At 44.4% G+C, this 24,362-nt stretch overlaps 1 protein-coding gene and 1 long non-coding RNA gene across 6 annotated transcripts in view; one reads left to right on the forward strand and one right to left on the reverse strand.

Moving 5' to 3' along the window:
* LOC133539060 (inactive rhomboid protein 2-like) overlaps positions 1-22,961 on the forward strand; it is a 143,153-nt gene extending 120,192 nt beyond the window's left edge. For 4 of the 5 annotated variants that reach the window (XM_061881094.1, XM_061881093.1, XM_061881092.1 and 1 more), the window contains one exon: positions 18,923-22,961. In XM_061881094.1, the coding sequence (XP_061737078.1) occupies positions 18,923-19,354 (432 nt within the window). In that variant the 3' untranslated portion in view covers positions 19,355-22,961. The remainder of the gene's footprint in view (positions 1-18,922) is intronic. The other variant, XM_061881096.1, reaches the window with a different exon arrangement.
* Positions 1-24,362, reverse strand: part of LOC133539070 (uncharacterized) — a 244,299-nt gene that overhangs the window by 195,243 nt on the left and 24,694 nt on the right. The window lies entirely within an intron of this gene.

Here is a 24,362-nt window from a genome sequence, read left to right on the forward strand (position 1 = left end):
CCTTAAGGCTCTGGATGCTGTGGGGCTGTCTTGGTTGACAAGACTCTGCAGCATCGCGTGGACATCGGGGGCGGTACCTCTGGATTGGCAGACCGGGGTGGTGGTCCCTCTCTTTAAGAAGGGGGACCGGAGGGTGTGTTCCAACTATCGTGGGATCACACTCCTCAGCCTTCCCGGTAAGGTTTATTCAGGTGTACTGGAGAGGAGGCTTCGCCGGATAGTCGAACCTCGGATTCAGGAGGAACACTGTGGTTTTCGTCCTGGTCGTGGAACTGTGGACCAGCTCTATACTCTCGGCAGGGTTTTTGAGGGTGCATGGGAGTTTGCCCAACCAGTCTACATGTGCTTTGTGGACTTGGAGAAGGCATTCGACCGTGTCCCTCGGGAAGTCCTGTGGGGAGTGCTCAGAGAGTATGGGGTATCGGACTGTCTTATTGTGGCAGTCCGCTCCCTGTATGATCAGTGTCAGAGCTTGGTCCGCATTGCTGGCAGTAAGTCGGACACGTTTCCAGTGAGTGTTGGACTCCGCCAAGGCTGTCCTTTGTCACCGATTCTGTTCATAACTTTTATGGACAGAATTTCTAGGCGCAGCCAAAGCGTTGAGGGGATCCGGTTTGGTGGCCACGGGATTAGGTCTCTGCTTTTTGCAGATGATGTAGTCCTGATGGCTTCATCTGGCCGGGATCTTCAGCTCTCACTGGATCGGTTTGCAGCCGAGTGTGAAGCGACCGGAATGAGAATCAGCACCTCCAAGTCCGAGTCCATGGTTCTCGCCCGGAAAAGGGTGGAGTGCCATCTCCGGGTTGGGGAGGAGACCCTGCCCCAAGTGGAGGAGTTCAAGTACCTAGTAGTCTTGTTCACGAGTGAGGGAAGAGTGGATCGTGAGATCGACAGGCGGATCGGTGCGACGTCTTCAGTAATGCGGACGTTGTACCGATCCGTTGTGGTGAAGAAGGAGCTGAGCCGGAAGGCAAAGCTCTCAATTTACCGGTCGATCTACGTTCCCATCCTCACCTATGGTCATGAGCTTTGGGTCATGACCGAAAGGATAAGATCACGGGTACAAGCGGCCCAAATGAGTTTCCCCCGCCGTGTGGCGGGTCTCTCCCTTAGAGATAGGGTGAGAAGCTCTGCCATCCGGGAGGAGCTCAACGTAAAGCCGCTGCTCCTCCACATGGAGAGGAGCCAGATGAGGTGGTTCGGGCATCTGGTCAGGATGCCACCCGAACGCCTCCCTAGGGAGGTGTTTAGGGCACGTCCAGCTGGTAGGAGGCCACGGGGAAGACCCAGGACACGTTGGGAAGACTATGTCTCCCGGCTGGCCTGGGAACGCCTCGGGATCCCCCGGGAAGAGCTAGACGAAGTGGCTGGAGATAGGGAAGTCTGGGCTTACCTGCTTAGGCTGCTGCCCCCGCGACCCGACCTCGGATAAGCGGAAGATGATGGATGGATGGATGGATATACATACACACACACATTTTTCTAGGGCGTACCCCGCCTTCCGCCCGAGTGCAGCTGAGATAGGCTCAAGCACCCCCCAGGATCCCTAGAGGGACAAGCAGTAGAAAATGGATGGATGGATATACATACAAACACACACACAGATATATACATATGTATATATATATATATATATATATATATATATATATATATATACATATATATATATCTGTGTGTGTGTATACATATGTATATTTGTGTATACATGTATAAATACAATGGATGTGTAATTAATAATTAATATAATTGGATATTAAGAATATGTGAGATTTGTACCCCAACCCTTTTTTCTTCGGTGACAACCTCCTTAAAATGTTTTAATCAATAAGAAATATCAAGCAGCTAAAATGCGCCAAAAATGGTTAAGTGTGGAGAGTGTTTTGTTTTTTTTTAAATTCAAATCGTGTTATATTGTGTCATGTGTGACAATGTCTGTTGGCATTTTGTGTTGGTGAGATGTTTTTATTATTTTTGCACTATGACTAAGGAAGGTTGTTTGCATTGGGTCATATCAGTAAATGCTGCACCCAGTTGACTTAGACCCGGATTCCCTAATGTTGTACAGACAGACTTTTAAAACGGAATTCTCCCTGTGGCCAGATCCTTTATTAATACATAACGTCTTGAGGCTGCAACTTCAGAGATATGTTAATAATTGATTTTATACATGAAAAAATTAAGGGCAATAAAAAAAAAACGCCAGGAGACCACAAAATGCATCAGTTAAAATCATTTTAATCAGCCTCTTAAGTCACACAGCAGGTAGCTAAAACATTATGAAAGAATGTTGCTGAAGACACGATATGTCTAATATTGTATTATTATTCTCTGTCAATTGTGTCTTTGCAGTGTGAGCACCGACATGTCTGACACTTTGCACATTCTTTTCAGAGGTGCTAAATTTCACGCTCAAGAGTGCTGGCAAAACGGTGCTTAGTGTTGATGAATCACATGACGCATGCTGTATGATATATTTGTCTCTTCTCCTCCCAGTATTGTTTTTTATGCATATCAATGAATACGGAGACGCAAAATGCCTCGCACGCCGTATTTTGACCACTTCACAAACACAATCCATTTTGCACACGTTTAGTAGATCAGCTACCTAGTTTGCATGTGTTTTAGTACACACAAACCTTGAGTAAACCATGCCCACAGTAGTCACAGCAGTGGCTATGTTGTTGTTCCCACTCACTGCCTTAAACAGCTTACTTCACTTACTGGAGGAGGTTTCCCCTTCTGAGGATTATCAGCAGCAAATCTGACCACGTTTGACAGAGGAGAAAAGAGAAAGGTAGACAGAGAGAGAGAGAGAGAGGCACATACACGAGGGTCACGTGCACAAATTAGCTGCACTTCAAGCCCCCTAGTATTGTCCCTTTTCATTCATAAAGAAGCTATATTTCCGTGTTAAGCCACATGTTTTGGTGTCAGCAGCTGTAATTATTCAACAATCAAGTGTGTTGTCTAAAATAAAGCCTAAATGCTGGAATTGAGACCGTTTAAAAGCGCTTTGTGAAAGCCCTGCTCGGAACGTGTCTGTCTGCAGGAGGGAAAATGTCACTTCCAGTTCCCTTGCCTGTAGATCTGGGGTCGGACAACCCGCGGCTCTTTGGCAACTCTGATGTGGCTCAGCTGCATAATCGCTGACCCACCCAGACTGTTACGAGGGAATTCCGGATTTCGGTGCCTCTCCCGGACTTCACCCGGGGTCAGCGTTCTCCGATTTTTACTCGGACTACAACATTGAGGGTGTGCCGTAATGGCTTTACTTTTAACGTCCTCTACAACATGTCATCGCGCCCGCCTTTACGCAATCTTATCTGCGTGCCAACCGGACACATGCTTTTCGCTGCTTCTATTGTCACATGTACGAGATTGCAAGTCATACTGGGTGATAAAGAGTACTCTGATGGTTGTGATATAAACAACTTTAACACTCTTACTAATACACACCACACTGTGAACCCACACCAAACAAGACGGACAAACACATTTCGGGAGAACATCCTCACAGTTGCACAACATAAACGCAACACCACAAATACCCAGAATCCTTTGCATCCATGACTCTTCCTGATCCCGCGCCCCCAACGCCGCCCACCTCAACCAACGCGGGGGGGGATTCGGGATTTGGTGCTAGCAAGGTGTATGATATAGTCAGGAAGAGTCATGGATGCAAAGGATTCTGGGTTTTTGTTGTGTTGCGTTTACTTTGTGTTACGGGGACGGCGTGGCGCGGTTGGGGGAGTGGCCGGGCCAGCAACCTGAGGTTTCCTGGTTCAATCCCCACCTTCTACCAACCTCGTCACGTCTTTTGCGTCCTTGAGCAAGACACTCCACCCTTGCTCCTGATGGGTGCTGGTTAGCGCCTTGCATGGCAGCTCCCGCCATCAGTGTGTGAATGGGTGAATGTGGAAATAGTGTCAAAGCGCTTTGAGTACCTTGATGGTAGAAAGGCGCTATACAAGTATAACCCATTTACTGTGAGGATGTTCTCCCAAAATGTTTTTGTCATTCTTGTTTGGTGTGGGTTCACAGTGTGGCGCATATTAGTAAGGGTGTTAAAGTTGATTATATCAAAACCTTCAGTGTAACCTGTATCACCCAGTATGCCTTACATGCTGTATGATATATGCGGAAGCCACATACAACATGTTGCTGGACTGGCAACTAATTTGTACATGTTGTTGAAGGCGACAAAGGCCATAGCTTCATTGCACGCCCTTATTATTGTTATCTGGGTGACCACCAGAAGTTGTTCGCGAGAATGGTTGCGGCTCCCATTGTCTTCTTTATTTTGTGAAACTGGTCAAAATGGCTCTTTGAGTGGTAAAGGTTGCCAACCCCTGCTGTAGATAGATCCAGGCTTTGGTTTAAGATATGTAGCGAAGCCTGATTTTTATAAAGCTGTCCCAGGCAGATACTGTAGGTCAGGGGTGCCCAAACTTTTTCTGCAGGCGAGCTACTTTTCACTTGACCAAGTCGAGGGGATCTAACTCGTTCTTATATAGACGTTTTTGCTAACAAGGGAAAGGTTTTTAATAATAATACAAGCATGTTTAACACATACAGATTCCTTTCTTTCATGAAGACAAGAATATAAGTTGGAGTGTTACCTGATTGTGATGACTTGCATTGATTGGAATCAGACAGTAGTGCTGATAACGTCCACATTTTCGAATGGATGAGAAAAAAAAGTGCTCCTTTCTGTCCGATCCAACATGAGAGTGGTTTGTTTTTGGCATCTTATTTGTCTAGCTTCCATACTCGTTTTTATAAACTTTACAAGAAATACAATGGCGGCAAACTCCGTGCACGCCAGTTTTTGGAGACTTTTTTTTTTGTTAGCGCAGTCAGGATGAAGCAGCGCTTTTATTGTGAAGACAGGAAATGTGCAGTCGGTTTTTAGCGTTTTGACGGCAGGTATGACGCAAGGGTCTGTTGAAATAAAAAGTGTTTCTCGCCTTCCCCTCGATCAACCAGTGTTATCTCAGAAGATCTTTGAGTCTCGTGAATGTCAATCGAATCACGTCTTAGTGAAGATTGATGATCGCTAATTTTTAGGTCTATTTTTTTAATGCCTGGCTGGCAGTATTGATGGAAATATGGATTTTCATATCATCGCCTATCCCCTTTCAGTCTCTTTTTTTGATTGATTGATTGAAACTTGTACTAGTAGATTGCACAGTACGGTACGTATTCCGTACAATTGACCACTAAAGGGTAACACCCCAATAAGTTTTTCAACTTGCTTAAGCCGTGTCCCTCGGGAAGTCCTGTGGGGAGTGCTCAGAGAGTATGGGGTGTCGGACTGTCTTATTGTGGCGGTCCGCTCCCTGTATGATCAGTGCCAGAGCTTGGTCCGCATTGCTGGCAGTAAGTCGAAGACATTTCCAGTGAGGGTTGGACTCCGCCAAGGCTGTCCTTTGTCACCGATTCTGTTCATAACTTTTATGGACAGAATTTCTAGGCGCAGCCAAGGCGTTGAGGGGTTCCGGTTTGGTGACCGCAGGATTAGGTCTCTGCTTTTTGCAGATGATGTGGTCCTGATGGCTTCATCTGACCGGGATCTTCAGCTCTCGCTGGATCGGTTCGCAGCCGAGTGTGAAGCGACCGGAATGAGAATCAGCACCTCCAAGTCCGAGTCCATGGTTCTCGCCCGGAAAAGGGTGGAGTGCCATCTCCGGGTTGGGGAGGAGACCCTGCCCCAAGTGGAGGAGTTCAAGTACCTAGGAGTCTTGTTCACGAGTAAGGGAAGAGTGGATCGTGAGATCGACAGGCGGATCGGTGCGGCGTCTTCAGTAATGCGGACGTTGTACCGATCCGTTGTGGTGAAGAAGGAGCTGAGCCGGAAGGCAAAGCTCTCAATTTACCGGTCGATCTACGTTCCCATCCTCACCTATGGTCATGAGCTTTGGGTCATGACCGAAAGGATAAGATCACGGGTACAAGCGGCCCAAATGAGTTTCCTCCGCCGTGTGGCGGGTCTCTCCCTTAGAGATAGGGTGAGAAGCTCTGCCATCCGGGAGGAACTCAAAGTAAAGCCGCTGCTCCTCCACATGGAGAGGAGCCAGATGAGGTGGTTCGGGCATCTGGTCAGGATGCCACCCGAACGCCTCCCTAGGGAGGTGTTTAGGGCACGTCCAACCGGTAGGAGGCCACGGGGAAGACCCAGGACACGTTGGGAAGACTATGTCTCCCGGCTGGCCTGGGAACGCCTCGGGATCCCCCGGGAAGAGCTAGACGAAGTGGCTGGGGAGAGGGAAGTCTGGGTTTCCCTGCTTAGGCTGTTGCCCCCGCGACCCGACCTCGGATAAGCGGAAGAAGATGGATGGAACTTGCTTAAGTCCACGTTAATCAATTGATGGTAGCATGCAACAACATGTTGTGTGCAAAATAACACAATTTAACTGGCACGCCTCGTGGTGTGTGTCTCTTTCTTTCTGTCCAAATCCTGTTTTTCTTCTTGTTTCGGGGGGATTAGACTAATGCCATTGTGTGGACAAACAAAGACCACTGCTGAGGGGGATTACTTTCTCTCGCACACGGACACGTTTGTGGCATGCCCGCAGTTTCTTGTGGACACACCCTCACGTGGTAAGTATCTCTCCGTCCACAATTGCCAATTATAGTCGACAATAAAGGTCCTGCAGTCCTGGGTTCAAATCCAGGCTCGGGATCTTTCTGTGTGGAGTTTGCATGTTCTCCCCGTGAATGCGTGGGTTCCCTCCGGGTACTCCGGCTTCCTCCCACTTCCAAAGACATGCACCTGGGGATAGGTTGATTGGCAACACTAAATTGGCCCTAGTGTGTGAATGTGAGTGTGAATGTTGTCTGTCTATCTGTGTTGGCCCTGCGATGAGGTGGCGACTTGTCCAGGGTGTACCCCGCCTTCCGCCCGATTGTAGCTGAGATAGGCGCCAGCGCCCCCCGCGACCCCGAAAGGGAATAAGCGGTAGAAAATGGATGGATGGAATTAGCACAAGATATATCGCTCATGATTGATTTCTTCATGTAGTTTCAATAGGACTTCCCAGGAGGTTTGGCCTAGAAAATGAAGGAATATTCCAAGTATGGGCATTTCTGTGTGATGTTTTTTTGGGGGGTGGACCCAAAGATGGTAATTTTCAAGGGGAACATTATCACCAAACCTATGCAAGCGTCAATATATACCTTGATGTTGCAGAAAAAAGACCATGTATTTTTTTAACCGATTTCCGAACTCTAAATGGGTGAATTTTGGTAAATGAAACGCCTTTCTGTTTATCGCTCTTTTAGCGATGACGTCAGAACGTGACGTCACCGAGGTAACACACCCGCCATTTTCATTTTCACATTACAAACACCGGGTCTCAGCTCTGTTATTTTCCGTTTTTTTGACTATTTTTTGGAACCTTGGAGACATCATGCCTGGTCGGTGTGTTGTCGGAGGGTGTAACAACACTAACAGGGAGGGATTCAAGTTGCACCACCGGCAAGAAATCTGCCGCCAGACCCCAATTGAATGTACCAAAGTGTCTTCACATTTGACCGGCGATGCTAAGACAGACATGGCACAGAGATGTATGGATAACCTGCAGATGCATTTGCAACCATTAAGTCAACGAAATCACAAAGGTGAGTTTTGTTAATGTTGTTGACTTATGTGCTAATCAGACATATTTGGTCACGGCATGACTGCCAGCTAATCGAAGCTAACATGCTACGCTAATTCCTAGCTGTATGTACATTTGAAACTAGATACCCACATTTAATGCGAAACAAACACTTACCAATCGACGGATTTAAGTTGCTCCAGTGTCACAAGATGCAAAAGTCCTGATCGTTTGGTCTGCACATTTTACCGGCGATGCTAATAAGGCAGCCATGCTATGGGCCACTTCATTAGGTACACCCACGCTATGGCCGAGTAGCGTCAATAGCTATTCGCTCAATAGCTTCAATTTCGTTTTCGCTATCTGCCTCCATACTCCGACCATCTGTTTTTCGATACATGCGTAATCTGTTGAATTGCTTAAGCCGCCGAAATCCGAGTCTGAATCCGAGCTAATGTCGCTATATCTTGCTGTGGTAGCCGCCATGTTGTTTGTATTGGCAGCCCTGTATGACGTCACAGGGAAATGGACAGTCGCATCGCAAATAGCGAAAATCAAGAACTTTAAAACTCTTTTTAGGGATAATCCGGGAGGTGTAGCATTTTGAAAAGAAATTCAAAAAATACAACAAGCCACTGGGAAGTGATTTTTATTGTTTTTAACCCTTTGGAAATTGTGATAATGTTCCCCTTTAAGGGATGTGAGGTGGCATTTGAGTGTGACGCAGCATGACGTGGGAGCCAGAAATTCCACTCTCCGGCTCACACACCACAAATACACAAAGCACAGTAAATCCACTTAAAGAGGTGCTCTAAGTGGATTAGCCTCCAAGTGTGGGGGTAAGAAGACCCCGCGTTGGCGTAAATGACTCCCACTGGGATAGAATGGCGATATTGGCACATTTGTACACACTTTTAGCCCATTGTTTACAGTTATCGCTCAGTATTAATTGGAATATTTGCCTCCAACATTGTAAATTCATTTTTGCGTGAATGTCGTCGTCTTACTTGCTTAAGGGCATTTATTATATAATGATGATGGGTTCACAAATTTAACATACAAATGGAGGATAACCAAAACGACTTGTATCAAGTAAATATAATATATAATAATGATAAAAATATCAATATAAGAAGTAAAGGCTCAACAATATTTCAAATAGGATATTTTTTTTGTGTATGTCTTCCACTAAATACAATGGTGTCAAAAGAAAGATCCAAGAGTCTTAATTGTCAGTTGTCGGTGTGATGACAATATAATATGTACCACGTAAGAATATACACTTTACAGCAGGGCTGTCAAACTTTCATTGCTGTTATGTTTGTAACTGTGAAAGACTCTCGCTGTCATGCGGGTTCCAGGGACCACCAAGGAAGGACAAGGCTTTGAGCAGTTTTGACTTTCTTTATTTTCCAATAAGAAAAGTCTTTTTCGGTTTGCTTTTCAGTCGCCCCCGTTTTCTACCTCTCACTCTCGCTCTCTTCCGGGTTGCATGCGCTTCGTCTCGTTCTGTCGTTGTTTCTCTGTCTCTCTCCCCGACGTTGACGGCTGCCGGCCTTTTAAACGGTGTAAGAGGATTCATTAATCGTACACAGGTGCGTGATCCACGCACCTGTGTACGATTGTGGCGTCGCTCCCGGCACACCACACCTCGCCGCGCGCTCGCCCTCCTCGCCGCCATCTTGGGCCGGGCTCCGGCGTGCCCTGCCTCTCTGTCGGCTCCGCCTCTCCACAGTAACCATTAATGATAAATGAATTTAAATGTATGGATTCGCTTAAACAGTATTATATATCGTTTTGATGTACATGGTAAAAAGATCTGTAGATTTTGCTGGCAGTTGAGTGGGCATGTAAAATGTACAGTGGTTTTTACAGCTTTTACTGTAAATGGAAAAACGTGTGACAGCTTTTTTTTAGATAAAATTCTGGCGACTAGTTTTTAACCATAAAATCTTTTGTCATGCCACAGTGTACAATATGATGGACAACTTCCTTTAAAAGCAAGCAGATATTTGAGTTCTATTTTTATCTTAGCAACACAACCGTTTGGGATTTATGAGAATATAATATTTTCTTTATTTGACAATATTAATGTTCAAAAGATATTCAATTGTGTGCAGTGCATGTTTTTATTCTGTCAAGTAATTGATTGACTCCTATTTTTAGCAAGTACAGAAGCCAAAAGCAGTGAAGTTGTCACCTTTTGTAAATGGGAAATAAAAGAGAATACAACAAATCTTTTTCAACTTATATTCAATTGAATGGACTGCAAACTTTATTTTTTGCAAATATTAGCTCTTTTGGAATTTGATGTTGGCACATGTGGCAAAAAAGACTGGGAAAGTTGAGCAATGCTCATCAAAGACTTATTTGGAACACCACGTATCACCACATGGGCTCAGGAACACTTCATAAAACCACCGTCAGTAACTACAGTTGGTCGCTCAATCTGTAAGTGCAAGTTAAAACTTTACTACGCAAAGCCAAAGTCATTTATCAACAACACCCAGAAATGCTTAGCTGGGCCTGAGCTCATCTAAAATGGACTGATGCAAAGTGGAAAAGTGTTTAGTCGAGTCCACATTTCAAATTGTCATCCAGGGCCTCACTTTTCTCGTGTTGTGTAGAACTTGTCATGCAGGGCCTCACTCTTCTCGTGTTGTGTAGAAGTTGTCATGCAGGGCCTCACTTTTCTCGTGTTGTGTAGAAGTTGTCATGCAGGGCCTCACTCTTCTCGTGTTGTGTAGAAGTTGTCATGCAGGGTCCCACTCTTCTTGTGTTGTGTAGAAGTTGTCATGCAGGGCCTCGCTCTTCTCGTGTTGTGTAGAAGTTGTCATGCAGGGCCTCACTCTTCTCGTGTTGTGTAGAAGTTGTCATGCAGGGCCTCGCTCTTCTCGTGTTGTGTAGAAGTTGTTATGCAGGGCCTCACTCTTCTCGTGTTGTGTAGAAGTTGTCATGCAGGGCTTCACTCTTCTTGTGTTGTGTAGAAGTTGTCATGCAGGGCCTCACTCTTCTCGTGTTGTGTAGATATTGTCATGCAGGGCCTCACTCTTCTCGTGTTGTGTAGAAGTTGTCATGCAGGGCCTCACTCTTCTCGTGTTGTGTAGAAGTTGTCATGCAGGGCCTCACTCTTCTCGTGTTGTGTAGAAGTTGTCATGCAGGGCCTCACTCTTCTCGTGTTGTGTAGAAGTTGTCATGCAGGGCCTCACTCTTCTCGTGTTGTGTAGAAGTTGTCATGCAGGGTCCCACTCTTCTTGTGTTGTGTAGAAGTTGTCATGCAGGGCCTCGCTCTTCTCGTGTTGTGTAGAAGTTGTCATGCAGGGCCTCACTCTTCTCGTGTTGTGTAGAAGTTGTCATGCAGGGCCTCGCTCTTCTCGTGTTGTGTAGAAGTTGTCATGCAGGGCCTCACTCTTCTCGTGTTGTGTAGAAGTTGTCATGCAGGGCTTCACTCTTCTTGTGTTGTGTAGAAGTTGTCATGCAGGGCCTCACTCTTCTCGTGTTGTGTAGATATTGTCATGCAGGGCCTCACTCTTCTCGTGTTGTGTAGAAGTTGTCATGCAGGGCCTCACTCTTCTCGTGTTGTGTAGAAGTTGTCATGCAGGGCCTCACTCTTCTCGTGTTGTGTAGAAGTTGTCATGCAGGGCCTCACTCTTCTTGTGTTGTGTAGAAGTTGTCATGCAGGGCCTCACTCTTCTTGTGTTGTGTAGAAGTTGTCATGCAGGGCCTCACTCTTCTCGTGTTGTGTAGAAGTTGTCATGCATGGCCTCACTCTTCTAGTGTTGTGTAGAAGTTGTCATGCAGGGCCTCACTCTTCTCGTGTTGTGTAGTAGTTGTCATGCCGGGCCACACTCTTCTCGTGTTGTGTAGAAGTTGTCATGCAGGGCCTCACTCTTCTCGTGTTGTGTAGAAGTTGTCATGCAGGGCCTCACTCTTCTTGTGTTGTGTAGAAGTTGTCATGCAGGGCCTCACTCTTCTCGTGTTGTGTAGAAGTTGTCATGCAGGGCCTCACTCTTCTTGTGTTGTGTAGAAGTTGTCATGCAGGGCCTCACTCTTCTTGTGTTGTGTAGAAGTTGTCATGCAGGGCCTCAGTCTTCTTGTGTTGTGTAGAAGTTGTCATGCAGGGCCTCAGTCTTCTTGTGTTGTGTAGAAGTTGTCATGCAGGGCCTCACTCTTCTTGTGTTGTGTAGAAGTTGTCATGCAGGGCCTCACTCTTCTCGTGTTGTGTAGAAGTTGTCATGCAGGGCCTCACTCTTCTTGTGTTGTGTAGAAGTTGTCATGCAGGGCCTCACTCTTCTCGTGTTGTGTAGAAGTTGTCATGCAGGGCCTCACTCTTCTTGTGTTGTGTAGAAGTTGTCATGCAGGGCCTCAGTCTTCTTGTGTTGTGTAGAAGTTGTCATGCAGGGCCTCAGTCTTCTTGTGTTGTGTAGAAGTTGTCATGCAGGGCCTCAGTCTTCTTGTGTTGTGTAGAAGTTGTCATGCAGGGCCTCACTCTTCTTGTGTTGTGTAGAAGTTGTCATGCAGGGCCTCACTCTTCTTGTGTTGTGTAGAAGTTGTCATGCAGGGCCTCACTCTTCTCGTGTTGTGTAGAAGTTGTCATGCAGGGCCTCACTCTTCTTGTGTTGTGTAGAAGTTGTCATGCAGGGCCTCACTCTTCTTGTGTTGTGTAGAAGTTGTCATGCAGGGCCTCAGTCTTCTTGTGTTGTGTAGAAGTTGTCATGCAGGGCCTCAGTCTTCTTGTGTTGTGTAGAAGTTGTCATGCAGGGCCTCAGTCTTCTTGTGTTGTGTAGAAGTTGTCATGCAGGGCCTCACTCTTCTTGTGTTGTGTAGAAGTTGTCATGCAGGGCCTCACTCTTCTTGTGTTGTGTAGAAGTTGTCATGCAGGGCCTCACTCTTCTCGTGTTGTGTAGAAGTTGTCATGCAGGGCCTCACTCTTCTCGTGTTGTGTAGAAGTTGTCATGCAGGGCCTCACTCTTCTCGTGTTGTGTAGAAGTTGTCATGCAGGGCCTCACTCTTCTTGTGTTGTGTAGAAGTTGTCATGCAGGGCCTCACTCTTCTCGTGTTGTGTAGAAGTTGTCATGCAGGGCCTCACTCTTCTCGTGTTGTGTAGAAGTTGTCATGCAGGGCCTCGCTCTTCTCGTGTTGTGTAGAAGTTGTCATGCAGGGCCTCACTCTTCTTGTGTTGTGTAGAAGTTGTCATGCAGGGCCTCGCTCTTCTCGTGTTGTGTAGAAGTTGTCATGCAGGGCCTCACTCTTCTCGTGTTGTGTAGAAGTTGTCATGCAGGGCCTCACTCTTCTCGTGTTGTGTAGTAGTTGTCATGCAGGGCCTCACTCTTCTCGTGTTGTGTAGAAGTTGTCATGCAGGGCCTCACTCTTCTCGTGTTGTGTAGAAGTTGTCATGCAGGGCCTCACTCTTCTCGTGTTGTGTAGAAGTTGTCATGCATGGCCTCACTCTTCTAGTGTTGTGTAGAAGTTGTCATGCAGGGCCTCACTCTTCTCGTGTTGTGTAGAAGTTGTCATGCAGGGCCTCACTCTTCTAGTGTTGTGTAGAAGTTGTCATGCAGGGCCTCACTCTTCTCGTGTTGTGTAGAGGTTGTCATGCAGGGCCTCACTCTTCTCGTGTTGTGTAGTAGTTGTCATGCAGGGCCTCACTCTTCTCGTGTTGTGTAGAAGTTGTCATGCAGGGCCTCACTCTTCTCGTGTTGTGTAGAAGTTGTCATGCAGGGCCTCACTCTTCTCGTGTTGTGTAGAAGTTGTCATGCATGGCCTCACTCTTCTAGTGTTGTGTAGAAGTTGTCATGCAGGGCCTCACTCTTCTCGTGTTGTGTAGAAGTTGTCATGCAGGGCCCCACTCTTCTTGTGTTGTGTAGAAGTTGTCATGCAGGGCCTCGCTCTTCTCGTGTTGTGTAGAAGTTGTCATGCAGGGCCTCACTCTTCTTGTGTTGTGTAGAAGTTGTCATGCAGGGCCTCGCTCTTCTCGTGTTGTGTAGAAGTTGTCATGCAGGGCCTCGCTCTTCTCGTGGTGTGTAGAAGTTGTCATGCAGGGCCTCACTCTTCTCGTGTTGTGTAGAACTTGTCATGCAGGGCCTCACTCTTCTCGTGTTGTGTAGAACTTGTCATGCAGGGCCCCACTCTTCTTGTGTTGTGTAGAAGTTGTCATGCAGGGCCTCGCTCTTCTCGTGTTGTGTAGAAGTTGTCATGCAGGGCCTCACTCTTCTAGTGTTGTGTAGAAGTTGTCATGCAGGGCCTCACTCTTCTCGTGTTGTGTAGAAGTTGTCATGCAGGGCCTCACTCTTCTCGTGTTGTGTAGAAGTTGTCATGCATGGCCTCACTCTTCTAGTGTTGTGTAGAAGTTGTCATGCAGGGCCTCACTCTTCTCGTGTTGTGTAGAAGTTGTCATGCAGGGCCTCACTCTTCTTGTGTTGTGTAGAAGTTGTCATGCAGGACCTCACTCTTCTTGTGTTGTGTAGAAGTTGTCATGCAGTGCCTCGCTCTTCTCGTGTTGTGTAGAAGTTGTCATGCAGGGCCTCACTCTTCTTGTGTTGTGTAGAAGTTGTCATGCAGGGCCTCACTCTTCTCGTGTTGTGTAGAAGTTGTCATGCAGGGCCTCACTCTTCTTGTGTTGTGTAGAAGTTGTCATGCAGGGCCTCACTCTTCTTGTGTTGTGTAGAAGTTGTCATGCAGGGCCTCACTCTTCTCGTGTTGTGTAGAAGTTGTCATGCAGGGCCTCACTCTTCTCGTGTTGTGTAGAAGTTGTCATGCAGGGCCTCACTCTTCTCGTGTTGTGTAGAAGTTGTCATGCAGGGCCTCACTCTTCTTGTGTTGTGTAGAAGTTGTCATGCAGGGCCTCACTCTTCTTGTGTTGTGTAGAAGTTGTCATGCAGGGCCTCGCTCTTCTTGTGTTGTGTAGAAGTTGTCATGCAGGGCCTCACTCTTCTTGTGTTGTGTAGAAGTTGTCATGCAGGGCCTCACTCTTCTCGTGTTGTGTAGAAGTTGTCATGCAGGGCCTCACTCTTCTCGTGTTGTGTAGAAGTTGTCATGCAGTTGCAGATTAGCCATCTGCTTGTGATCAGACGAGCCTCCAAAGTCATCCCTGACGTCACTTTAATCCTCACCTTTTTACGGCGGTGTTCCGGTGTGTTGTCTGGCTCTTCAGCAGCCAAGCCAGCACATGACTCTTCACCGTCACCCTGGGAATACTTCAATGCTACGTCAAAAAAAAAAATAGACAAATAGCTTAGTAGAGCGATTATAGTCAATATTCATGTGATTATAGTCAATAGTTATGTGATTATAGTCAATAGTCATGTGATTATTGTCAATAGTCATGTGATTATTGTCAATAGTCATGTGATTATAGTCAATAGTCATGTGATTATTGTCAATAGTCATGTGATTATAGTCAATAGCCATGTGATTATTGTCAATAGTCATGTGATTATTGTCAATAGTCATGTGATTATTGTCAATAGTCATGTGATTATAGTCAATAGTCATGTGATTATTGTCAATAGTCATGTGATTATAGTCAATAGTCATGTGATTATTGTCAATAGTTATGTGATTATAGTCAATAGTCATGTGATTATTGTCAATAGCCCTGTGATTATTGTCAAGTCATGTGATTATAGTCAATAGTTATGTGATTATTGTCAATAGTCATGTGATTGTTGTCAATAGTCATGTGATTGTTGTCAATAGTCATGTGATTGTTGTCAATAGTCATGCGATTATGGTCAATAGTCATGTGATTATAGTCAATAGTCATGTGATTATAGTCAATAGTCATGTTATTATAGTCAATAGTCATGTGATTATTGTCAATAGTCATGTGATTATAGTCAATAGTCATGTGATTATAGTCAATAGTCATGTGATTATTGTCAATAGTCATGTGATTATAGTCAATAGTCATGAGTGTGAACCATGAGCATGAGTTGTCATGACCACTGAACATCATGTTGCCCTTCCTTCTACGTGAGTCAAGTGAAAAGACTTTTCTTCAGCAGCTGTGGTCATCATCTTGAAGTCCACAGTGACCTGTTATGTGTGGTCCACTCTAGTCTCTCACCAAGGTCCAAACACCCCACAGTGAGTGAGTGAGTAATGAGTGTTGCCACCAGGGCTGAAGATGTTATATCAGCAGGTCATGTAGACACAACGTTAGTGAAACATTATTGTGTGCAGGGGCTTAACTATTTGACTGTGAGGTTGAATCCCACTCCTTGAAATGAAATGGTCAAATATTGGAGAATTGGAAGTCAGCCTTAGAGCTGCTATACCAGCTGGGAGTAGTTGGTCCTGATTGATTGTAGAACTTGGAGACAGCTGTGTAGTTTGTGGCTGGGAGTAGTTGGTCCTGGTTCAATGTAGAACTTAGAGACAACTGTGTAGTTTGTGGCTGGGAGTAGTTGGCCCTGATTGAATGTAGAACTTAGAGACAGCTCTGTAGTTTGTGGCTGGGAGTAGTTGGTCCTGATTGAATGTAGAACTTAGAGACATCTGTGTAGTTTGTGGCTGGGAGTAGTTGGTCCTGATTGAATGTAGAACTTGGAGACAGCTGTGTAGTTTGTGGCTGGGAGTAGTTGGTCCTGGTTGAATGTAGAACTTAGAGACAACTGTGTAGTTTGTGGCTGGGAGTAGTTGGCCCTGATTGAATGTAGAACTTAGAGACAGCTCTGTAGTTTGTGGCTGGGAGTAGTTCGTCCTGATTGAATGTAGAACTTAGAGACATCTGTGTAGTTTGTGGCTGGGAGTAGTTGGTCCTGATTGAATGTAGAACTTAGAGACAACTGTGTAGTTTGTGGCTGGGAGTAGTTGGCCCTGATTGAATGTAGAACTTAGAGACAGCTGTGTAGTTTGTGGCTGGGAGTAGTTGGCCCTGATTGAATGTAGAACTTAGAGACAGCTCTGTAGTTTGTGGCTGGGAGTAGTTGGTCCTGATTCAAAGTAGAACTTAGAGACAGCTGTGTAGTTTGGTGCTGGGAGTAGTTGGTCCTGGTTCAATGTAGAACTTAGAGACAGCTGTGTAGTTTGTAGCTGGAAGTAGTTGGCCCTGATTCAATGTAGAACTTAGAGACAGCTGTGTAGTTTGTGGCTGGGAGAAGTTGGCCCTGATTGAATGTAGAACTTAGAGACAGCTGTGTAGTTTGTAGCTGGAAGTAGTTGGCCCTGATTTAATGTAGAACTTAGAGACAGCTGTGTAGTTTGTGGCTGGGAGAAGTTGGCCCAGATTGAATGTAGAACTTAGAGACAGCTGTGTAGTTGGTGGCTGGGAGTAGTTGGCCCTGGTTGAATGTAGAATTTAGAGACAGCTGTGTAGTTTGTGGCTGGGAGTAGTTGGCCCTGATTGAATGTAGAACTTAGAGACAGCTGTGTAGTTTGTGGCTGGGAGTAGTTGGCCCTGATTGAATGTAGAACTTAGAGACAGCTGTGTAGTTTGTAGCTGGGAGTAGTTAGTACTGATTGAATGTAGAACTTAGAGACAGCTGTGTAGTTTGGTGCAGGGAGTAGTTGGCAATGATTGAATGTAGAACTTAGAGACAGCTGTGTAGTTTGGTGCTGGGAGTAGTTGGTCCTGATTCAATTTAGAACTTAGAGACAGCTGTGTAGTTTGTGGCTGGGAGTAGTTGGTCCTGATTGAATGTAGAACTTAGAGACAGCTGTGTAGTTTGTGGCTGGGAGTAGTTGGTCCTGATTTAATGTAGAACTTAGAGACAGCTGTGTAGTTTGTGGCTGGGAGTAGTTGGTCCTGATTTAATGTAGAACTTAGAGACAGCTGTGTAGTTTGGTGCTGGGAGTAGTTGGCAATGATTCAATGTAGAACTTAGAGACAGCTGTGTAGTTTGGTGCTGGGAGTAGTTGGTCCTGATTCAATTTAGAACTTAGAGACAGCTGTGTAGTTTGTGGCTGGGAGTAGTTGGTCCTGATTGAATGTAGAACTTAGAGACAGCTGTGTAGTTTGTGGCTGGGAGTAGTTGGTCCTGATTTAATGTAGAACTTAGAGACAGCTGTGTAGTTTGTGGCTGGGAGTAGTTGGTCCTGATTTAATGTAGAACTTAGAGACAGCTGTGTAGTTTGGTGCTGGGAGTAGTTGGCAATGATTCAATGTAGAACTTAGAGACAGCTGTGTAGTTTGTGGCTGGGAGAAGTTGGCCCTGATTGAATGTAGAACTTAGAGACAGCTGTGTAGTTTGTAGCTGGAAGTAGTTGGCCCTGATTCAATGTAGAACTTAGAGACAGCTGTGTAGTTTGTGGCTGGGAGAAGTTGGCCCTGATTGAATGTAGAACTTAGAGACAGCTGTGTAGTTTGTGGCTGGGAGTAGTTGGCCCTGATTGAATGTAGAACTTAGAGACAGCTGTGTAGTTGGTGGCTGGGAGTAGTTGGCCCTGATTGAATGTAGAATTTAGAGACAGCTGTGTAGTTTATGGATGGGAGTAGTTGGCCCTGATTGAATGTAGAACTTAGAGACAGCTGTGTAGTTTGTGGCTGGGAGTAGTTGGCCCTGATTCAATGTAGAACTTAGAGACGGCTGTGTAGTTTGTGGCTGGGAGTAGTTGGCCCTGATTGAATGTAGATCTTAGAGACAACTGTGTAGTTTGTGGCTGGGAGTAGTTGGTCCTGATTGAATGTAGAACTTAGAGACAGCTGTGTAGTTTGTAGCTGGGAGTAGTTAGTCCTGATTGAATGTAGAACTTAGAGACAGCTGTGTAGTTTGGTGCAGGGAGTAGTTGGCAATGATTGAGTGTAGAACTTAGAGACAGCTCTGTAGTTTGGTGCTGGGAGTAGTTGGTCCTGATTCAATTTAGAACTTAGAGACAGCTGTGTAGTTTGTGGCTGGGAGTAGTTGGTCCTGATTGAATGTAGAACTTAGAGACAGCTGTGTAGTTTGTGGCTGGGAGTAGTTGGTCCTGATCGAATGCAGAACTTAGAGACAGCTGTGTAGTTTGTGGCTCGGAGTAGTTGGTCCTGATTTAATGTAGAACTTAGAGACAGCTGTGTAGTTTGTGGCTGGGAGTAGTTGGTCCTGATTGAATGTAGAACTTAGAGACAGCTGTGTAGTTTGTGGCTGGGAGTAGTTGGCAATGATTCAATGTAGAACTTAGAGACAGCTGTGTAGTTTGGTGCTGGGAGTAGTTGGTCCTGATTCAATGTAGAACTTAGAGACAGCTGTGTAGTTTGTGGCTGGGAGTAGTTGGTCCTGATTTAATGTAGAACCTAGAGACAGCTGTGTAATTTGTGGCTTAGAGTAGTTGGTCCTGAATAATGTTTTCAAGATGTCCGTGGATGAAGTAATAGTCACTATTATATGTCACTCCCTCAGGTGGGTCCAGCCGGATCTCAGTTTGGACTCCTGGCCTGCCTCTTCGTGGAACTCTTTCAAGGTTGGCAAATGCTGGAGAAACCCCGAAAGGCCTTCCTAAAACTGTTGGGCATCGTCTTCTTCCTCTTCCTCTGCGGCCTGCTGCCTTGGATCGACAACATCGCCCACATTTTTGGCTTCCTCAGCGGTCTGCTGCTCTCCTTCGCCTTCCTTCCCTACGTCACCTTCGGGATGTTGGACAAGTACCGCAAACGCGCTCTGATTATGGTGTCGCTGCTGGCCTACCTGGGCCTGTTCTCCTCACTCATGGTCTGGTTCTACATCTACCCCATCAACTGGCACTGGTTGGAGCATCTCACCTGCCTGCCCTTCACCAGCAAGTTCTGCGAGAAGTACGACATCGACCACGACATCAACCACGTGGTGCACTAAGACCTGACCGTGGCCTTGACTTGGCGCTGGTGAGTCAGCAGAAACCCTGGGGACGGGGAAGATATACTCAGGACTTCTACTGCACACAGCTGGATGAAACCAAAGAAGACAAGGCTCACGAGACAGAGCTGGTCCATAGGAGGTCCCACTTTGGAGAAAGCAGTACCAACCACACTGGTCAGGGCTCGCAACCTTTGGGCACCTAACCAGTCCTTCCAATTCCTGTGTATAAGTGTTTATACAGTATGTGTGTGTGTGTGTGTGTGTGTGTGTGTGTGTGTGTGTGTGTGTGTGTGTGTGTGTGTGTGTGTGTGTGTGTGTGTACAGTATACATGTTAGGTCAGGAAAAGCATCCTCACAGGCTTGTAGCCTGTGTATTTTTTCCTGACCTAATGTATATTCTGCTATGTATATATGTATTAGGGATGTCCCAATCCAGGATTTTGCACTTCCTATCAATCAATCAATCAATCAATGTTTATTTATATAGCCCTAAATCACAAATGTCTCAAAGGACTGTACAAACCATTACGACTACGACATCCTCGGAAGAACCCACAAAACGGCAAGGAAAACTCACACCCAGTGGGCAGGGAGAATTCACACCCAGTGGGACGCCAGTGACAATGCTGACTATGAGTACTGGAGCCCGAACGGAAAACGCTCTATAGCCCGCAGACTTTTTTTGGGCTTTGGGAATCACTAACAAGCCGGAGTCCTTTGAACGCAGATTTCTTGCCGGGACATATGGTACAATACAATCGGCAAGATAGGATGGAGCTAGACCGTGTAGTATTTTATACGTAAGTAGTAAAACCTTAAAGTCACATCTTAAGTGCACAATATGTGATACCGATACTGGCCTATCCGAGCATGTATTAAAGTTTAAAGTTATTTACCCTATTTAGTTGTCAGATTCATGCTGAAAAAGATTTTAGTACTCTTGATCACAACTAGCCAGCTGAATTAGGTGAGTTTGAATAATACACAATAGTTGGTATTCAAGGATAAACACAAAACATCAAAATTGATACATGACAAACAGAAATGGCATCATTAAACAGTAAACAAATGAACAGTATAAAGTGCAAATAATGCTGTAAACATTATTTAAAAAAGCAAAACACACAAACAACCTGAGTGGGATAAAATGTCTATAACTCAGCATCAATACTTGCTCTTGAACAAGTGTAAACTTAAAAAAATATATATATATATATATATATATCTACACACTCCCTTCAATTGTTTGCCCCAGTCACAGGGGGGGCAAACAATTGAAGTCCAAGCATAATGGGGAGATTCTTTCTAACAAAGACAAGCACTTGAAGATGCTCAGGTGTCAGCCTGCTCCTGTCTTCATCAATGATGAGTGCTAAAAATCCTCACACGCAAGAGTCATTAAAATGTCTTACAACTTTACCACCACGCTTGACTTTATTGTGGCATGTTTTGCGCTCCACCTCTTCATCTTTTTCATTTTGTAGGGTAAAATAATCCCACACAGCTGACATTTTTACCGTAACTTTTAATTCACACGGCCGTCTGAACGGTTAGAACACAGACCTCTGGATGTTTTGAAAGTGTGCTGGAAAATGTGGAACGGAGTTTAGGGAGCAGCAGAAGAGTGGAATGTATTATTTAAATCGGTGCGTTGGAAAACACGGACCGCAGTTATTTTTAAAACTGGATCTGGATCAGCATTTTCCCATTCCTTGCTGATACGCATTTTTTGGCAAATATCGGCGGCCGATTCGATCCAAATATCGGATCGGGACAACCCTAATATGTATGTATATGTACATATATGTGTGTGTGTGTGTGTGTTTAAATATATGTATGTGTAAATATATATATATATATACTGTATGTATGTGTATATATTTAATCGATTTATAAAATTGATAAAAGTCATGTTTTAATAATATATATATATATACATTCATGTATATATACAGTATATATATATAAATGTATATTTATATGTATTTTATTTTTGATCGATTTTTGAAAATTATGAATCGATGTAAAATCAGGATAATTAAGAATTGGGATTTGGATGTGAATTGATTTTTTTTTGTGCACCCTATTATTTGGTAATTTTAATGAAACATTTTTAAAACAGGCTGCAGGTTAGAAAAGCTCCTTCTGGTTTCATGGAGATGGCCAACAAATGGCTTTTTTTAATGGATTTTCATTTTAAAAATATATCGCCAGCGGCCCCCGCGACCCCGAAAGGGAATAAGCGGTAGAAAATGGATGGATGGATGGATATATGTATTATATATGTGTGTATGTATGCATACATACATATATATTATATATGTATAACATTTATGAGGATTTTTTATCAATGTTTGAGAATGCTGAATGTAATTAGAATGCTGATGAATAAGAAAGGTGAATGTGTGTTTTAGCGCAGCCTGCAGGTCATCTGCTCCTTGCAGTCAGTGACCAGTTCCACATCAACTACTTCAAAGGGCAGAAACACAAGCAGATGCCGTGAAAGGGAAAGTGAAAGTAATCATGTCAGACCACCACTGGTTGCCTTACACTCTATATGCATGTCACCTTCCTCTGACCTTGGCAGAACATTGAGGATGTTTCCAAACATTTCAACTAGTTGTTGACTTCCTGCTGGATGGTGTGTGTGTGTGTGTGTGTGTGTGTGTGTGTGTGTGTGTGTGTGTGTGTGTGAGAGTGTGTGCGTGCGTGTGTCTGTGCGTGCATGTGTGTGTGCGTTTGTGTGTCTGTGTGTGAGTGCATGCGTGTGTGTGTGTGTGTGTGTCTGTGCGTGCATGTGTGTGTGTGTCCGTGTGTGCGTGTGTGTCTGCATGCATGTGTGTGTGTGTCTGAGTGCCTTTGCGTGCGTGCGTGCATGTGTGTGTGTCTGTGCGTGTGTGTGTGCATGTGTCTGTGTGTGTGCCTCTGTGCGTGTGTGTGTGCATGCATGTGTGTCTGTGCGTGCATGTGTGTCTGTGCGTGTGTGTCTGTGCCTCTGTGCGTGTGTGTGTCTGTGTGTGCGTGCATGTGTGTGTGTGTGTATGTGTGTGTGAATGTGTGTGTGTGTCTGTGTGTGCATGCATGTGTGTGTGTGCGTGCATGTGTGTGTGTTTGTGCGTGCATGTGTGTGTGTCTGTGGATGCATGTGTGTGTGCGTGTCTGTCTTTGCATGTGTGTGTGTGTGTGCGTGCGTGTGTGTCTGTTCGTGTGTGTGTGCATGTGTGTGTGCATGTGTGTGTGCGTGCATGTGTGTGTGTCTTTGCCTGTGTGCGTGCGTGCGTGTGTGTGTGTGCTGCTGGGAAAAGCCACAGCGTGCAGAGGGATTAGGCAGTTAAGGTAATAATGAGATTTCCGGGTTGACTCAGGGGTCAAGTGGGGGAAAACTTTGACTTGTTGTAACGTGTTGGCCTCTTATTTAAACTTCAAGCCCGCAAGGACAGCCCTCACTTTTTTTACTCTTGCACTATGTCTTCTTAACAATCATCATGAAGGTGTTTGGACTGTCAACACTTTCTCACCTTTTCTATCACCTCAGCATAAAAAGGGCAGGATTGATGTCAAAGTCACTGTATTTCAAAATAAATGACACTATTCATTGTAATAAGGCGTGTGTTGGATGAGAAACATGCTAGGATATGCTTCTTTTCTTTTGGGTCCTGTCCATCCTCTCAGACAAATCATACAGTAGATGTAGAGCAGGGGTCACCAACTTTTTTGAAAGCAAGAGCTACTTCTTGGGTACTGATTAATGCCAAGGGCTACCAGTTTGATACACACTTAAATAAATTGCCAGAAATAGCCAATTTGCTCAATCTACCTTTAATAAATAAATCTATTGGGTATTTCTGTCTGTCATTCCGTCGTACATTTTTTTCCTTTTACGGAAGGTTTTTTTGTGGAGAATAAATGATGAAAAAAAAACACTTAATTGAACAGTTTAAAAGAGGAGAAAACACACAAAAAATGAAAATTTTATTTTGAAACATAGTTTATCTTCAATTTCGACTCTTCAAAATTCAAACGAAAAAATGAAGAGGAAAAACTAGCTAATTTGAATCTTTTGGAAAAAAATTAAAATAATTTGTGGAACATCATTAGTCATTTTTCCTGATTAAGATTAATTTTAGAATTTTGATGACATGTTTTAAATAGGTTAAAATCCAATCTGTATTTTGTTAGAATACATAACAAATTGGACCAAGCTATATTTCTGACAAAGAAAAATCATTATTTCTTCTAGATTTTCCAGAATTTTTTTTTAAAAGAAATTCAAAAGAGTTTGAAATAAGATTTAAATTTGATTCGAAAGATTTTTTAGATCCATCCATCCATCCATTTTCTACCGCTTATTCCCTTTTGGGGTCACGGGGGGCGCTGGTGCCTATCTCAGCTACAATCGGGCGGAAGGCGGGGTACACCCTGGACAAGTCGCCACCTCATCGCAGGGCCAACACAGATAGACAGACAACATTCACACACTAGGGACCATTTAGTGTTGCCAATCAACCTAGATTTGCCGGAATATTTTTGGGGAATTTTAATCATAAGTTTGAAGAAATATTTCACAAATATTCTTCGTTGAAAAACAGAAGCTAAAATGAAGAATTAAATTAAAAAATGTTTATTATTCTTTACAACAAAAAAAATAAATTTACTTAAACATTGATTTAAATTGTCAGGAAAGAAGAGGAAGGAATTTAAAAGGTAAAAAAGTATATGTGTTTAAAAATCCTAAAATCATTTTTAAGGTTGTATTTTTTCTCTAAAATTGTCTTTCTGAAAGTTATAAGAAGCAAAGTTGAAAAAAAAATTAATTTATTTAAACAAGTGAAGACCAAGTTTTTAAAATATTTTCTTGGATTTTCAAATTCTATTTGAGTTTTGTCTCTCTTAGAATTAAAAATGTCGAGCAAAGCGAGACCAGCTTGCTAGTAAATAAATTAAATTAAAAAAATAGAGGCAGCTCACTGGTAAGTGCTGCTATTTGAACTATTTTTAGAACAGG

Source organism: Nerophis ophidion, linkage group LG20, assembly GCF_033978795.1.
Source record: "Nerophis ophidion isolate RoL-2023_Sa linkage group LG20, RoL_Noph_v1.0, whole genome shotgun sequence".
NCBI classification, from domain to species: domain Eukaryota; kingdom Metazoa; phylum Chordata; class Actinopteri; order Syngnathiformes; family Syngnathidae; genus Nerophis; species Nerophis ophidion.